The 15,511-nt window shown below is 39.5% G+C and overlaps 1 protein-coding gene across 1 annotated transcript; it reads left to right on the forward strand.

Moving 5' to 3' along the window:
• The first annotated feature begins 151 nt into the window (after positions 1–151).
• Positions 152–13,283, forward strand: LOC140565745 (zona pellucida-like domain-containing protein 1). Its single transcript, XM_072691794.1, has 12 exons — positions 152–268; positions 6,633–6,718; positions 6,893–6,999; positions 8,294–8,520; positions 8,632–8,816; positions 8,911–8,983; positions 9,562–9,659; positions 11,055–11,135; positions 11,223–11,394; positions 12,093–12,192; positions 13,010–13,036; positions 13,147–13,283. Exons 3-12 carry the CDS (start codon positions 6,897–6,899, stop codon positions 13,281–13,283), a joined length of 1,203 nt encoding a protein of 400 aa, XP_072547895.1. The 5' UTR covers positions 152–268; positions 6,633–6,718; positions 6,893–6,896.
• The last annotated feature ends 2,228 nt before the right edge of the window (positions 13,284–15,511 follow it).

Below are 15,511 nucleotides of genomic sequence, written 5' to 3' on the forward strand. Positions count from 1 at the left end.
AGCTTCAGCACAATACAGGGTAGACAATCAGAACAGAGGCCGTTTCTGCACGTCAGTATTGAAGGCACAAGCTGTTTTATTTTTAAGGATATGGGCTTCGTGTTGAGGCTAAAGTTTTGAACAGTTACACAGTCTTTGCTGGTGCGGACCATGCTCCAAGATAGAACGAGAGGATTTCCTAACAGGGTGGACTCTGAATATTTTTGGCTTGGAGTCCGGGTTGGCTTTCCTGTGGTCTGTGTGAGGAGCCAGGCCCCCTGTTGGTGTGGTGAGTGATGGTGGAGGTGGGTGCAACGTTTGTTTGACGCTGAGTTGGACTGAGACACAAGGTTATATAAGGTGCTTGAGGGCCTGGAGGAGGAGTTTGGGCGTGGTCCTTCTCCCAACATTCAGTCAGAACTCCACTTTCCTTCTTTCTTTTCATGTGTCAGCAGTGTTAAAGCGTAGAGCTCGTCTCGTCCAGGCTGTCCTAATAATGGTGGATCATATTCTAGTTAAAAACATCTAGCCGGCTCTTTAATAACTACTTGTGTGCAATTGAGAAATAAGCGTTTGAACTAGGTAAGGGCAATATTGAGTAAATAACAATATATTCGAAACAATTTAATAGAAAATATGTGAAAAATGACCATATTTGTAATATGCCACACACGACACAGGTGTAGGATATAAGTCCAAAGACAAAGTGCATGGGTCATTTGTTTTGACATGGTTTAGTATCCAGAGAGATGACACTTAACAGGGTGCGGCCTTGTACAAATTATGCTTTAGAAACAGTTATTAAGGTAAGAATGAAAGGTAGTAACTCACAGCTGTTTTTGATCTCAAATAATAGCATAATAATGTCCAGTGCAGTGCAGTTTGTGGAGTCAGTGAAATTAAAAAAATATATATAACTATACATAACTAATATATAACTTCTACACACAGTTAGATATTTGATATCTATATATCTATATCCATGTAGTATATGTGAGTTTTTTTTAGCTCTAATTAGAACATGAGAGGGTGCATTACCTCAGATAATATCAGGTCTGTGATCATGGGAAGCGCCCTGTGTGTTGAGTCCATTGTGGACAATGGAGAAGGCTACAATTAAACTGCAGGTGATAATCAATGGGTTTACACACAATATGTACAATGAACTTTACAGTTATTTATATTATTATTTATTTATTTGTGATTTATTCACATATGGCTTGTAAAACTTCACTCCAGAGCAATCTAGAGCTCTAAGGAAATCTTCTCAGCAGCCAAAGCTCAATAAGACATGTTTGATCAAGTTGTTGTATCTTAATCTCCAAGTAAGCAATACCACACCTCTCAGTTTCTCCGCTGAACTTTACAGCAGCACAAATGACAGCGAAACCATTTCTTCGTGGAAAATCACAGGTTGTACTTTTAAAGCGTAATCAGGCCGAACACTCCTTAAAGACATTGCCCTTTGCTTCGTTATCTAACACAATAAAAGGAAATTAGAGCCGCTTGGTTGCATTTGTCATAAACCTGTCTAAAGCGTCATAAATAATGGGCAGTTTGATATCAATACAGAAAGAATGAAGGAAATAGGATTGATCCTGAAAAATAAGACCTCTGACATTCACCACAGACTCTGTAAATGTGGATCTCGGCCTTCGTACAGGCTAGACGAGGACACAGCCCGGGTGCCAGTGTCTTGGGAACAGTTTTATGCACCTTCCTTGTTGTTTGGTTGGTTTGGTAAGAAAGGGCTGCAGAGAATGACAGTGCAGCTATAGCAAACAGGTGGGAAATTACAGCCAAAATTCATGTCTTTCACATACAATACTTCATAGAAATGGAGAAATGGAAGCTTCATAGCTTTAGAGAAATGGAACCACAGATTTTCCTTCATCTAACATGGGACCACAGGTACTGTGCAATGGAGTCCATAATTATCAGAGAAGTATTTCTTTAAGATAACAATTTTCCTAACATTCCCTGAAAGTAAGAAACTCTGCATTTCATCATATTTGCTAGAATGCAAACGATTGATGACCTAAAACAATAAAAAGTGACAATTCTCAGTTAAATACACTTTCCAGAAGCTCCAAATACACAGAAAACTTTCAATTCAGAATCTCAACTGATTTGCCTCACAGTCAAGTGAGCTGTATATCTTTAGCATCATTTTTAAGAACTGGTGACTAGCTTTGGACCAACAGTTAATGATGAATGCAGATATGCAAATGATCATTTTTGTATATTATATCAGTAATGTCTTTCATTGTGTTGTCTTTATTTCACCATTCCCGTTGTACAGTTGTTCTGTTCTATACCCTTAACTAAAAGGGTTCTGTGCAGTACTGAGAAGGGTCCTATGACTGAGCAATAACAATAATGAAAGTATTAGGCTCTCATTAGGAGAGTGTGAGTTTGTTCCCTGGTGATACCACAGACATCTGTGGCCAGTAGTCCTAAAGAGCGTAATTGCCTTTGCTCTTTCTGGGACGATAGAATGGCCCTCCCTCTTCCCCCACCACTCAAATCTCTTATGCCAAATCCACACTTTGAAACACTGGGGGGAAAGACACTAGAGAGAGATCTCTCTAGGAAGATGCTCATTTTACAATTGCTAAGAGGGGTTAACCAGCCTCAAAACTGACCTGACTTATTTGTAACCCAAATGCAATTTACTCTTCCTCCAAGCATGTTGAATGAAGTGTACAATGAGATTTCATTATCGGCAGTGGTTGGATTCATGTGTCTTGAAAGAACATCTGGGCAAACAGGATTTGGTTGAATTCAACCACAAGGGCTGATTATTACTGGATGATTAGCTCTGGATCATAAATCACACTCCAGCTCATTCTGAAAGTACTTGGTGGAGCTCCATTACTTCAGGAAGAGCAGATTCACTGCTCCACAGCGTGAATGCTGGGGGGCTTTCTATACCTCATGTTGACGTTTGGCATTAGGCAAGATGGACAATGACCCCAAGTATGCAGCCAAAGCCATCTTTAAACCCAGAGAAGGGAGTGGCCGAGTCAAAGCCCAGACCTCAGTCCAATAGAGAATTTGAGGCTTTTTACACCTGATCTCCATACAGCCCGATAGAGCATGACTAGTTTTGCAAAGAGAAATGGAGTAAAATTGCAGGGTCCAGATGTACAAGCCTAATAGTGATCTATCCCCACAGACTCTGTGCTGTGGTTGTGGCCAAAGGTGCATCTACTAAATACAGACTTGAAGAGGGTGAATATTTATGCAATCACTTATTTTACATAAGATTAAAATACAATCTTAAAAAAAAATTGATTTACAATGATTTCATTTCAAATTGAAAAATAGGACATCGAACCCTCTTGGCTGTGTGTGTGCACCATTGAACACCCCTGTCAGCACCTTTAAAGTACCCAATTCACTAATCAGAACAAGTGTCTGGAGACTTTTTGTACTGTTTGTACTTTTACACATAGTGCACCTCGAATGCGGAAAGAAGTAATGGATATTGGCTTCTATTAGCATCAATGCTCTATGGGACTCTGACTCTAGACTGCTTCCATATCAGCACTAAAAGAGCTCTGTAGACCCAGCTGGCCACAAAGAGGGCATCAGCGAGATCTGAATTGATCAGATGAAGAATGACAGAGAGATGAAAGACAAGACAAGACAAAGCGACACTCTCATCACTGCCTGCCACCAGTCACCGCACACTGAAACCAAACCATGATATCTTCAGTATCCCAAGAGACAATGGAAAGTATATCCAGGGAAAGGCCCACTGGCTCACAAAAGGGATGCAGGCATTGTATGGTGGGTGTGATGAATTTAGTCATAAAGGAAAGTGAGGTGGAAAACACACACCCTTAGGACCAGACACCACATAGCAGTTGTGGAACTCATGTCCACTGAAAGCTGATATTCATAAAAACAGGGTTTTAAATACAAATTAAGGAATTGTTCACAATAGAGCTTATGTGTCTGGTGTGCCTGATTGGAATATGAGCATGGAAACAACTTTCAGAGAACATTCTAGAAACTACTAGAATAAAAACTTTCCAGCATCCCTGACAAGAATTTAACACCTCAGCCTGCCTACTTATGAGTTTATCCCATGTCTCCCATAGCCTAGGTTAGGGATTTGGTGTTATTCTTTACTCTACATTGTTATTAAACGGTCACATTAGAAACATTACTAAAACAGCGCATTTCCACCTTAAGAACACTGCTAAGCTAATTTCTCTCTCGCTGTGTCACTGAGACCCTTGTGCATGCTTTTATTCCATCTAGGCTTCACTACTGCAGTTCTGTTCTATTTGGCCTTCCTGTCTGTGGGTTGAAGAAGCTGCAGTATGTCCAGAAAATAGCTTCTAGCTTTTTGATTTGACCGCATTTAGCCACAAAGCTGATTATTACTGGACCATTAGTTCAGCTCATTAGCCCATTTCAAAAGTACTGGGTGAAGCTCCATCACTCCAGGAAGTGCAGAGCCACTGCTTTATAGCCTGAATGCTGGGGGGCTTCACTCCCGCCTCATGTCGACACATGGCACCCCCCCAAGCATGCAGCAAAAGCTCCACAGAAATTGATTTAAGACATTGAGGTTAATGAGTCAAAGCCTAGACCTCAATCCAATAGAGAATTTGAGGCTAGATCTAAAAGGGCTTTTCCCACCTGATGCTCATGTAGCCTGACAGAGCATGAACAGTTTTGCAAAGAGTGATGGAGTAAAATTGCTCTGTCCAGATGTACAAGCCTGATTGCCACAAAGACTATCGTGCATGCTTTTATTACGTCTAGGCTTGACTACTGAAATTCTGTTCTCTTTGGCCTTCCTGCTTGTGGAAATTGTGGAACGCTATCCCTTTACATCTCCATGCTAATACTTCCCTCTCCTTATTTAAAAAACAGCTGTAAATCGATCTCCTCCAGATTGCCTTTTTTCAAACTTAGTCTCTGACATAATATCTGATAATACACAACCAGAATCTTTATGATTCTCTTAGTTGTACAGTGTCATTTGGTACAGTGAATGGTGCCTATTATTATTTTACATTAACTTCCATCAAAAGGATTACCCAGCAGTCATTTCTATATTGTTATGAAGTTTTTTGCATATAACAACCATATCCATTTTGAAATAAAAAATAAAATAATCAATAGACACCTCTACCCAACCTTTTCACTTCAGAGAATTTGTATGAATCAAAAATAAAAAGAACAAAATAGTTGAAAAATAAATAAATAAATAAACTGTCTGTATGGAAATAACATCCAAGTCAGTAAAAGGCATGTCAAGTATCCTTAAAAATTTAAAAACAGATCCCAAGATCTTATGAAAAGTATTATTTTTCTTTGTAATTGTATATGTTACCCTTTCAACAGCCAAACATGCAGACAGGTCTTTTATCTAAGAATTCAAGACTACGAGATAAGATACGTTCTTACATTGCATGGCAATCAAACGTTTGCAAGTGATAAACATAATTTCAATTTGAGAGACAGTAATTTTGATGCCACTAATAATTCCATAATCCCATATGAAGAGTTACAGAGTTCTACATTTTATACAGACGTCTGGAGCATTAGGATTGAACACTTTCAGCCTGCTGGATCCATAGGCTTTTAAAGGGGTTAAAACATAAATAAATACTTTAGTACTTTAGTATATACATATCTATTAAAAGGTTACTATTTTGGGATGTGCATGGCTGCAGCCAAATATATGCTTAGTATTAGAATACATTACAGCAGACTTGCCATGGACATTTATGAAAGGAATACTGGAAGGGTTTGGGGGGAAAATACTTTTTTTTTTTTTTTTGTCGCATAAGGTGTCCTTCATTGTCCAGATATGTCGGTGTCATAAAATTATTAATTAGCTGAACCAATGAGGATTTTTAATAGTAACATTTTGATTGCTTTAGATACTATAAAAAAAAAAGATTTTTGACATCATCCCACAATGCATTGAGTGTCTATATCGGGTTACCACTGTTTTTGGCTTCTTTTGAGAGCTGAGATCTGGTTTTCCAGAAGTTTTCTTAATTTACTAGAATCATAATTTCTTCCGTTTATAAACCCAAACAGCACCACCCATTAGACCCTTTAAACATTCCTCAGTACATGCAGTCTGAGGTCTTAGGAGGTTGCATAGTCTCATTTGGCCTTGTTCATCCTTTAAACAGACAGTAAGTCTCTCATTCAACAGCAGTGCTCACTGAGTCATGTCCCATTTTTGCTGAAACCACAAGCTCTGCAAAGAAAGCAGGTACAGATCACAGTGCATGCCAATGCAAGATCTTCCCTGCTGTGCCAGAGAAGAAAAAAAAGAGCCAGTAGAACTATCACAAGATAGAGACATGGCAAATAGGAGTAAAACAAGCCAACCTGAAGGCTGCACAAAATGAAATGTGATGGAGAAACCATGATGCGAGCATTCCCAACACATGTTTGCAATGGCAAAGACAAATCTCCGGGTTTAACAGGCATGTTTAGGTGTCACGTGCCACCTTTTTCTCTTGGTTTGCACTGCTACTTGTGCATGTGCGTGTAATCTACAGTTTTTTTTAGCCCAATCTGAATGGATCCTACATCAGAGGATATCACCGGGAGGTGTCATGTTGCCCTCATCTTTGTGACATTCCTTCTCACGCCCTTCTCCTCTAAAGGAAGGCCATATAAATACGGGACACAGTGAATGAGAACCAAGCAGCCACAGAGGAAGGTGAAGTTTAACTCCTGGCCGTCTGACGAGGTAACGCATTTTCATTCTTAAAGAACAGTAAATCAGGGATTACCATCCTGGTCATTTCATGGTCAGTTTGGAAAATAGGTATTTGGAGAACAGGAGAACAAAGAAGAGACTCTAATCATCATGGTTAATTTGCTATTGGCTTTAGGTAAGTTTGCTGTGTGTTTTCTTTCTTAGGAAAATGCAGTGTACATTGCTGGTATGTCTGACCACCCTGATCGGACACTGTATGGCTCAGACAGGCTACAATATGTGTAGCCTCCACTCCACGTTCAGGCCTGCAGGTCGGTGCTAAGCTGGAATTTAGAACTGTTGATTGACGATGTTTTGAATTTTTTTGCAATCGTATTGTGGGTTGTTCCATTACCTAGGGCCTAGCATGTCATAGACGCCCATGAAAGAAAAGAAAATCAGCAAAAGCAGCCTTCTGCGCAAGTCATGCTTCTTCTCTGTGTTATGACTGAACTCTTTAACTGGGAAGTGAATAGGCGTCAGACAGACACTTTTATAACTTAACTGTTGTTGCTTCCTCTATATTTTAATTAGCTGAACATTAGTATATGAAGCTGAATGTAGGAGTAATTTACTACCAACTGCTGAATATTAACATTTTTGCATCTCATTCACATCACGTTAATGGACTAAAAACATTTTACCCAGTGTTGTGACTGGATTTGCAGCATTCTTGAAGTTGCATTAGTTTTGCATGGAATCTACGAATTTGCTGTTGAATGTTTCTTTAAAAAGTGTTTCGAATTTTGAATAACATCTGTGTATTATGATTTTGGTGGATGTGTTTGGTGGTTGTAATTTTGCAGCTTGTTGGGCTTTCTCTTCCACTGTGAAATTTGTTTTCAGTTTAAATATGTCATATACACTTCTAATTCGATGTCAATAAAACCTAAGATTTTTCTATTTTAACTGACTGAAAATTTCTATTTCATTGCTAGGTTTCACACACAGATGTGAATTCCAATGAACCAGCTCAAATGACTGAATGCGGAAATGTATTGGAAATTAACATAGTATTTATATCCCCTCAAAACTGTACTTTCTGCCATTCTGTAAGCTGTTCAACTCTGCATGTAAGATACAATATAGATCACAGTTTAAAACCCGAAACTGAAGAAGTATTTGGAGCACAGTTTGAAAATGTTAAATAGTTTGTAGCCAGGCGTGGGCTGGAGGGGTATAAAGCCCCCCCAGTGTTGAGCTGTGGAGTAGTGGAACCGTGTTCACTGGAATGGTGGTTGGTGCTCCATCCAATATCATCTGATATTCCATTTTGGGATGAGTTGGGGATGAGGTGGGGTGGTGATCATCCAACATCCTGACCTCACTAATGCTCTTTTTCGCTGAATGCAAGCAAATTCTCACAGCAATGCTCCAAGATCTAGTAAAAAGCTTTCTTCTCTGCACAATAGAGACAGTTCCTCCAGAAAAAGCAGGGTAACTTAGCAATAGCGTTGGTGAATCTGTGGTGTGACCACTTGGAACATTTAATCACGTAAATTCAAAGCACCATTTATGAATTATGTTCTTCTGTGTAAGTCACTGTCACTATCCTATATCTTCCAGCCAGCTCAGACATCACAGTGACATGTGGAGCTAACAACATCTATCTGAGCATCCTACTGTGTCCGATCTACTTCAGAGGCTACAACGAGTCTTTCCTGGCCCTCAATGGAAGATTTAATGTTTCAACCTGTCAGGGAATGGCAGATTTCAATGGCAGCACCCCTGTCCTCAAATTCCATTTCTCAATCTCTCAAGAGTCAATGTCCCTCTGTGGCAACTCCATAGAGGTAGGAGATTTTCAGTAAGATTAATACTGTGCTGGAAAACAGCTCTAACTTGGATCTGAGAAGAAGCACTGAAGCAAACCAAGTGTTCCCCAAGCCTTTGTTTTCTGTTAGATTGTAGACGAAGTGGACGTTGGTCAGTTGCCACATTTCTCCAGAGTCCAGCTTGTCAACTTTTCTGGAAGCGTCAGGCTTCAGGATGCTGGTACTAGTCCCATCACGCACCACCAGGACCTGCTCTATCAGTTCTCCTGCCGCTACCCGCTGCAGTACATGGTCAACAACACTGAAGTAAGCATGTGAGTATGATTCGAAGGCTGTGGTTCACTTGTTTTTTTAAAACCACCACGTCGACCTCACTGTCCTGTCAAAAACTGCATTGTGTCTTGACAGGTCTGGGCTGAGCCTGACTGTTAAGGAGAACAGAGGCAGCTTTGTCAGCACACTGAGCATGAATCTATACACTGTAAGGATCTGCCCTTTGTTCTCAAACTTTGACAGACATTTTTTCCCCCTCTGTTATAGAAATCGTTGTCCTTTCAAGGCCTTTGTAGGGCAGGCTGGGTAATGTGCATAGGTTTCTCTATGTAAATTGAGAAAAATCTTTCCTCCTTCCATTTTTAAATATATTTCCGTCCACACAGAGATGAAAACGCTTGCATAAACGACACAGAATCCCAAATTACACACTACTCCCTATGTAGTTCACTATGCAGGTCATATATTTATAATAGAACAGTATTTACATTCGCTTATATGTTGAATGTGCTAGAAGCTCAATTTTTCCTGTCCTGTTTTAAGTGATCAAAAACAGCGCTGGTTTTTGTGAACGGGAGGCCAAAAGATAAAATACCTTTTCAAAAAATATTTGGACAAGGATATCCTTAGGATTTGGGGAATTATCTTGAGATGTTTATTTTAAGATCATTAATTTTAAATAATTCATTTGGAATTCTTTTGACCTATTACTGAAAGAACCATGTCATATCCCCCCTCACATACTTTCAGGGTAAATTAATGCTTTTTAATTTTTTTATGTCTAAGAACCGGCAATACACACAGCCTCTCCAGATACCAGATGGTGGGCTACAACTGAAAACTCGAATTTATGTTCAGGTCAAGGCAACAGATCTGACCAACAGGTATATCTACATGTGACTACACAATAATGCATTGCCCTCACAACTACATACAGTTGACCACTGTTTTTTTTTATTATTATTCAATATGTTTATTAGTTTTCCCCTTCCATTACATCAAAATTACATATGATACAGATGCTCACAGAGCAGGTCACAGAAAAGACGTCAGTAACTGTATTATTATTTTTTATTATTATTAATAATAATAATAATAATAATAATAATAAATTATGTAGTCCTGGATTTAAGGTAGAGAAGAAATCCTCCCCAGTATTTCTCAAACGTTTTGGGATGTCTGTAAATTAAATCTTTTCTCTGAGTGGATCCACATAGAAGCTATGGGGTTCAGGTGATTTTCAGCTAATAGCAATACATTTTAGCAGGAAGGAGTGCTAGCTTAATAAATCTAAGGTTCACTCTGTTTGTTCTAGTACCACAGACTCATCTCCTAGTAAAGTAAGTCTTCATTTGGTGGGGTATATCCACTTGACATCTGATGGTGACATCTGCAATATCCCTTCAGATCAGGGCAAGGCCACAGCATATGTAATAGTCCCAACCCCAACTTTACATTTGGGACAGTCTCTTGAACATTCATTTAATGTAACCTTTATATAAGTATACCAGTGAGTGATATTAAACTGAATGAACTTACTTCATTAAAAGAAAGTGTGTGATTTTCACACCTTTTCTTCCAAACATCGTCCTCAATTGTGTGCTCCAAGTCTTTAGCAGCATCTTTAAACAGTCCAGATAGCAGTCCGTAGACATAAGAGACAAAACCCCTAGAGTCCAGCTTGTGACTTATCATATCATCTACAGGAGGAGGAGTCCACTCCCAGAGTTGTCTAAGTATTGCTTTGCCCCCCTAAAAAGTAACTCTAACTCCACCCCCTCTCCTAGTGAGAGACCAGAATTAATAAAATGTGGTGTAAAGTTGCACACTCTTAAAAACTTATTCTGAAAACAACTTACCTTCTTTATTCTTAGAGCTTTTTTAGCATTTTGGCTTTTAGCCCAACACAAACATTGCACTCGGGCAAAATCAGGCCAACTTAAATGATATAGTGACTGATTACAGAGCATGTTACAGTTCATTACATAAACTTAATTTAGTCGAGCATTCACCTAAATCACATTTTCTCAATCTGTTTCTTCATTGTTTTACATAGGCCTAGCTTTACAGTTTTACATTGAAGACATAAAAAAGTATGAGCACCCCTAATTTAATCCTTTAAACCGTATGCTTATTAACCCCTTAAGAAGCCTATGGATCCAGCAGGCTTTTTAAACAGCCCCACCAGTTTGTACAGAAGTCACTGTAGCTACTGAATAATACAGCCTTGGAGTGTTTTTATAAATGACATTTTTAAAACTATGTGTGTGTGTTTTAAGGTTGAATGTGCTGCTCGATCGCTGCTACGCAACAACAGACCCATATCCTCTGAACAGCACTTACTACAACCTTTTTGCTGGGTGAGTCTGTCATAAACATTGTCAATGTAAAAACCCATCAGTGCGGTAAATGTAAGTATGGGTGCGAATAGCTGCCTTTCTCTACAGGTGCAGCCGTGATGGTCAGACAGTGGTAGACTTGAACGGAGTATCCCAAGAAGCTCGTTTCTCCTTTGAGGTCTTCCGTTTCCTAGAAAGTCAGAACATGAGCGCCTCCACCTTCTACCTGCACTGCGCCACACGACTGTGTGAGAAATCCACGTGTTCCTCCATGCTTCCGGTAACTAGACTCACCTCCCTTGGGCTGTTTTCTTGGAAGCGCACAGTCAGAGACCTGGGCGTGCACAAATGTGGCCTCAATTACAGCTGGTATTGAAACACGTTAATTTTATGTGAAGGCTGGATGTTGACTGACAGTCAGTAAATGTCCACATCTTAACGGAAAGGTTTTTGCATCTTTGCAGATCTTGCAGCCAAACGGATGCTTCTGGGTTGCCGTATCTTTTTAATAGAAACATTACATGTTGGTCCTCTTTTTAATCAGATGTTTGGATATTGTAGGTAGTAGCTAATATTAACACCTATCTACATTCTACATGGATAAACTATGGGTATTATGGATATCTTATGGAATAACCATGGATATTATTGAGGAAATCTTTTCGCCATGATTGTTGAGAGTGTATTGTAAAGTGATGTAAGGTGACACAAGGATGTCTTCTAAGAACCTACACCCTTAAATCTGAGCATGAGTGAATCTGCTGTTCTGCCATGAGAGGTAAAGATCTCCGGCATTGTGGCTGTGTTGTGCAGGAGTGTAAATGTGTGCCATACTCTTCAACTTGAAAAGGCAAAATGAATACAATAGGAACATAAGGAAGAACACCATGCATAAACGCCGGAGTGGTAACTGATGACTGATGATCGGTTTACAGGGTACTTTATTTTCAGAAGCTGGGAATTGTCTGTGTTTTGCAGAACTGTGCGAAGAGGGTGAAAAGGGAGGTTCAGGCCATTCAGAACTCAAGCAAAGTCGAAACTGTTTCCTCAGGGCCCATCAAGACGAAAGCTGACAGCGGTAAGAATCAGGCTGGCACATACTGTGCACCATCCACCATTAAAATCTGTGCTCTTGCTGAGTTGGCCCATCGCATACACTATAAAAAAGAAGATACAATTCTTAAGGAATATTTTGGAGGGGATCTTCTTTGGAGGTTAAGGTGCTTTGAGGTTCTAAAATAAACTATCCTTCTAAAAAAAGGTTCCTTAAGAGGTTCCTCTGCAGTTTCAAACTGAAGAACCTCCAAAAGTTCTTCAAGAAGCTTATAATTCAGGCCCAGAAAGTAAAAACTCTTCTTTACCTTCTCAACTTGAATTTTCCATTTCTAAGAGAATTGGCAGATGGAACAAAATCCTGGGTGGATTTTTATTTTCTCAACCTGGATCCTCCACCTCTTGGGAGCACTGTCAAAGTTTTAAAAAGTGCTGTACACTCTCCAAGCCACACAGTCTATATAATGATGATAACCAGCAAAAACAGGCCTTTGTGAATTCACTGGTTTTGTGATGTCATGAAAACCATTGTATTTACATATTTACATATTGTGTAAATGTGTAAATGAGGTGACACTAGAGAGGGGGACCAAGAAGCAATCATATTCTAATCCCATTTCAAGATGCCAATCATATTGCGTGCCCCCATTTAGATGTGTCTCTGATTTTAGCATGAACTGCTTTTTTTAATGAGGTACAATACAGATCATCCAATCAGGAGAGAGGTTACGCTCATAGCTATATGAGGCTTAAAGGGACAGTAGCAAAATGAGCCTGTTTAACCCCTTAAAAAAGCCCTAAACCGATGAGTAATTTCAGTGTTTCTTCTCGTCTCTCTTCAGGTGGAGCTCTGACAACATCCACTCAATGTGAGGAGTCTAATAAGTCTCTGATTTCTACATTAAACAATAAGTTTTAGATATATAGAGTGTCTTTCTGTGTGATGATGCCTTCTCCTGCTTTACTCGTCTCTCTGCAGCCGCCCTTTCACCCTCCGAAAGCAGTGAAACTGTGGTAGCTGTTGCCATCCTGATGTGCTTGCTGAGCGTCTGCACTACTTGCCTGGTTGTGTTTATTCTGGTTTATAAGAAGCGTAGATGTGTTATCCATTATTAGGCGACCGTTCCTTTGGATTGTTGGATACATCTGTCCACACAGCAGGTTATCAGGTTATTCTGCCCTTACAGTATATAAAACTCCAGTTCTGTATATATCTTGTATGTAGATTTTTTTAATTATTATTTTTGTCTCTTTTTCCTGCTAGTTTTGCTAGTTAACATTCAATTTTATATTAAATATTAAATTTAAGAAAAAAACTGTCATGTCATAATTCACACCGACCTGTATTTTTCTCTTTTAATATAAATATTTTTTTTTATTAGATTTTTTTTCTTTAGTCAGTGTGGTTAACAGTTAACATTTTGGCTTCCTCTTCGCTTAAGAATTGAGTGTATAAGAAATGTAAAAACATTTTTTGTCTTTAAATTGATTCATTTATTATTATATGGATTATTATTATTTATTTTATTCGGTTACTTGACACCATTGTTGATGACATGAAATTATATAAACTTAATATACTGTGCTAATTATTTTTAGATAAGTCTGGGCCTGGTTATCACTTTACAAAGCAGCCCAGCCTATAAGGCACAGCTTGCAAAGGAGACCAACCTCTTATTAAAGCAACATTATGTAGCAATTTTACCTTAAAATCACAGCTTTAAAATCCCATTGATGCTCCACTGACTGTAACACGCAGAATGACTCCTCTGACATTCCCACTCCAGGCCAGGAACACGTCTACCACACTGCGTGACTTCTGTGGAGCTGTACGGGACCTCTCATCAGTACAGCGTCATATGAACACATGAGTCATGAGTCATATCTGTGTAAAATCCTGCAATATGACTCTACCACCTCCGTCCATATACATCTTCCACTTGCCGGTTCTGTATCTCAAGCCGTTGCCAACAGATTCTGTAATGATATGACTGAGGCAGGCTGTGTGTTTAGAATAGCTTTCATATGGACTGTCCTATACTTGCTGTAATAGCAGGCAGGGGTCATGAAAAAGGAAAGGCAGGCTTAAAGAGGGCAGACCCATATTCCAAAACCAAGAGCAATGGTTTTCCAGGAGCTGTGTTCTCTTGAATGATGGTGCTCCCTTCAATACTTTCTGGATGAACATCCTGACCGCACTAACTTGTTCTTGTTGCTAACAGCAATGATCCAAACTCCCCAAAAAAGTAGAACAGTCTTCCCTGGACAGTAGAGACAGTTCCTCCAACAAAAGCAGGAGACACTCTTTTTAATACCCTTGATTTTAGAAGAAACAATCAATGAGCAGCTGTCCCAATACTTTTGTCCACATGGTGTGTTTTTTTTCCTGATCAGAATCAGGTTATGGGTGGAGCTCTGAGGAACTTGGCAGTGGCGGGGTGGTGATCATCCAACACCCTGACCTCACTAACTTGTTCTTGTTGCTAACAGGAATTCTCTAAAATCCCCAAAAATAGTAGGACAGCCTTCCCTGGACAGTAGAGACAGTTCCTCCAACAAAAGCAGGAGACAGAAGAAACAATTGTAGTAGCTGTCCCAATACTTTTGTCCACATGGTGTAGCAGGGGCTACAGTGTTTTTTCCCCTGATCAGAATCAGGTTAGGGGTGGAGCTCGGAGGGGCTTGGCAGTGGCCTGGCCAATCCAAATGTAAACACAGGGTGCATGGCCTTGTGTGGTACCTGTCCAGGCCAGGAGAGGGAGCCATCGTGACACATCTTCTGTATCTTTTACATTCAGATGATGCACAGTGTCCAGAAGTGTCTCTCAGAGGATTTACGTGAACGGCATTAAAGCTGCTCTGGTGCATCATGGTGGCACAACAGTTTACTAACACACTTTAGGGTTTTTATTCTCTGTAACTGATGTAATATCTAATAGGAGTCACTTGAGCATCATAACCAGTATGTAGCACTACAGCTGTGTCTGAAACCGTGCCCAACTCACTATGCCCTGCATGTGAACATCCAGCACTATTATAGAAAATTGCCATTTTCACACCATTTTGACATGATGTGAATCTGTAAGTTGCTTTTTACATTGTGCAAAAACAGACCAATAGAAATACTCCAAAATGACTTGGAAGTCATTTTTTTACATTGACCTCCATTGACAGTTCTCCATTGAAAGTTGCCATTTTGGAGAACCACGTTCATCTTCCATCATAAACTGTGTTAATCTGTAGAACTTTAGTCATGATTTACCCTAAATTTTACAATTGTGTAATTTAAGAATAGTTTATTTTACTGACCAAGTCCTGTTCTCGTCACACACAGACTTACAGTC

The sequence above is a fragment of the Salminus brasiliensis genome, chromosome 11 (genome assembly GCF_030463535.1).
Source record: "Salminus brasiliensis chromosome 11, fSalBra1.hap2, whole genome shotgun sequence".
In the NCBI taxonomy this organism is placed as follows: domain Eukaryota; kingdom Metazoa; phylum Chordata; class Actinopteri; order Characiformes; family Bryconidae; genus Salminus; species Salminus brasiliensis.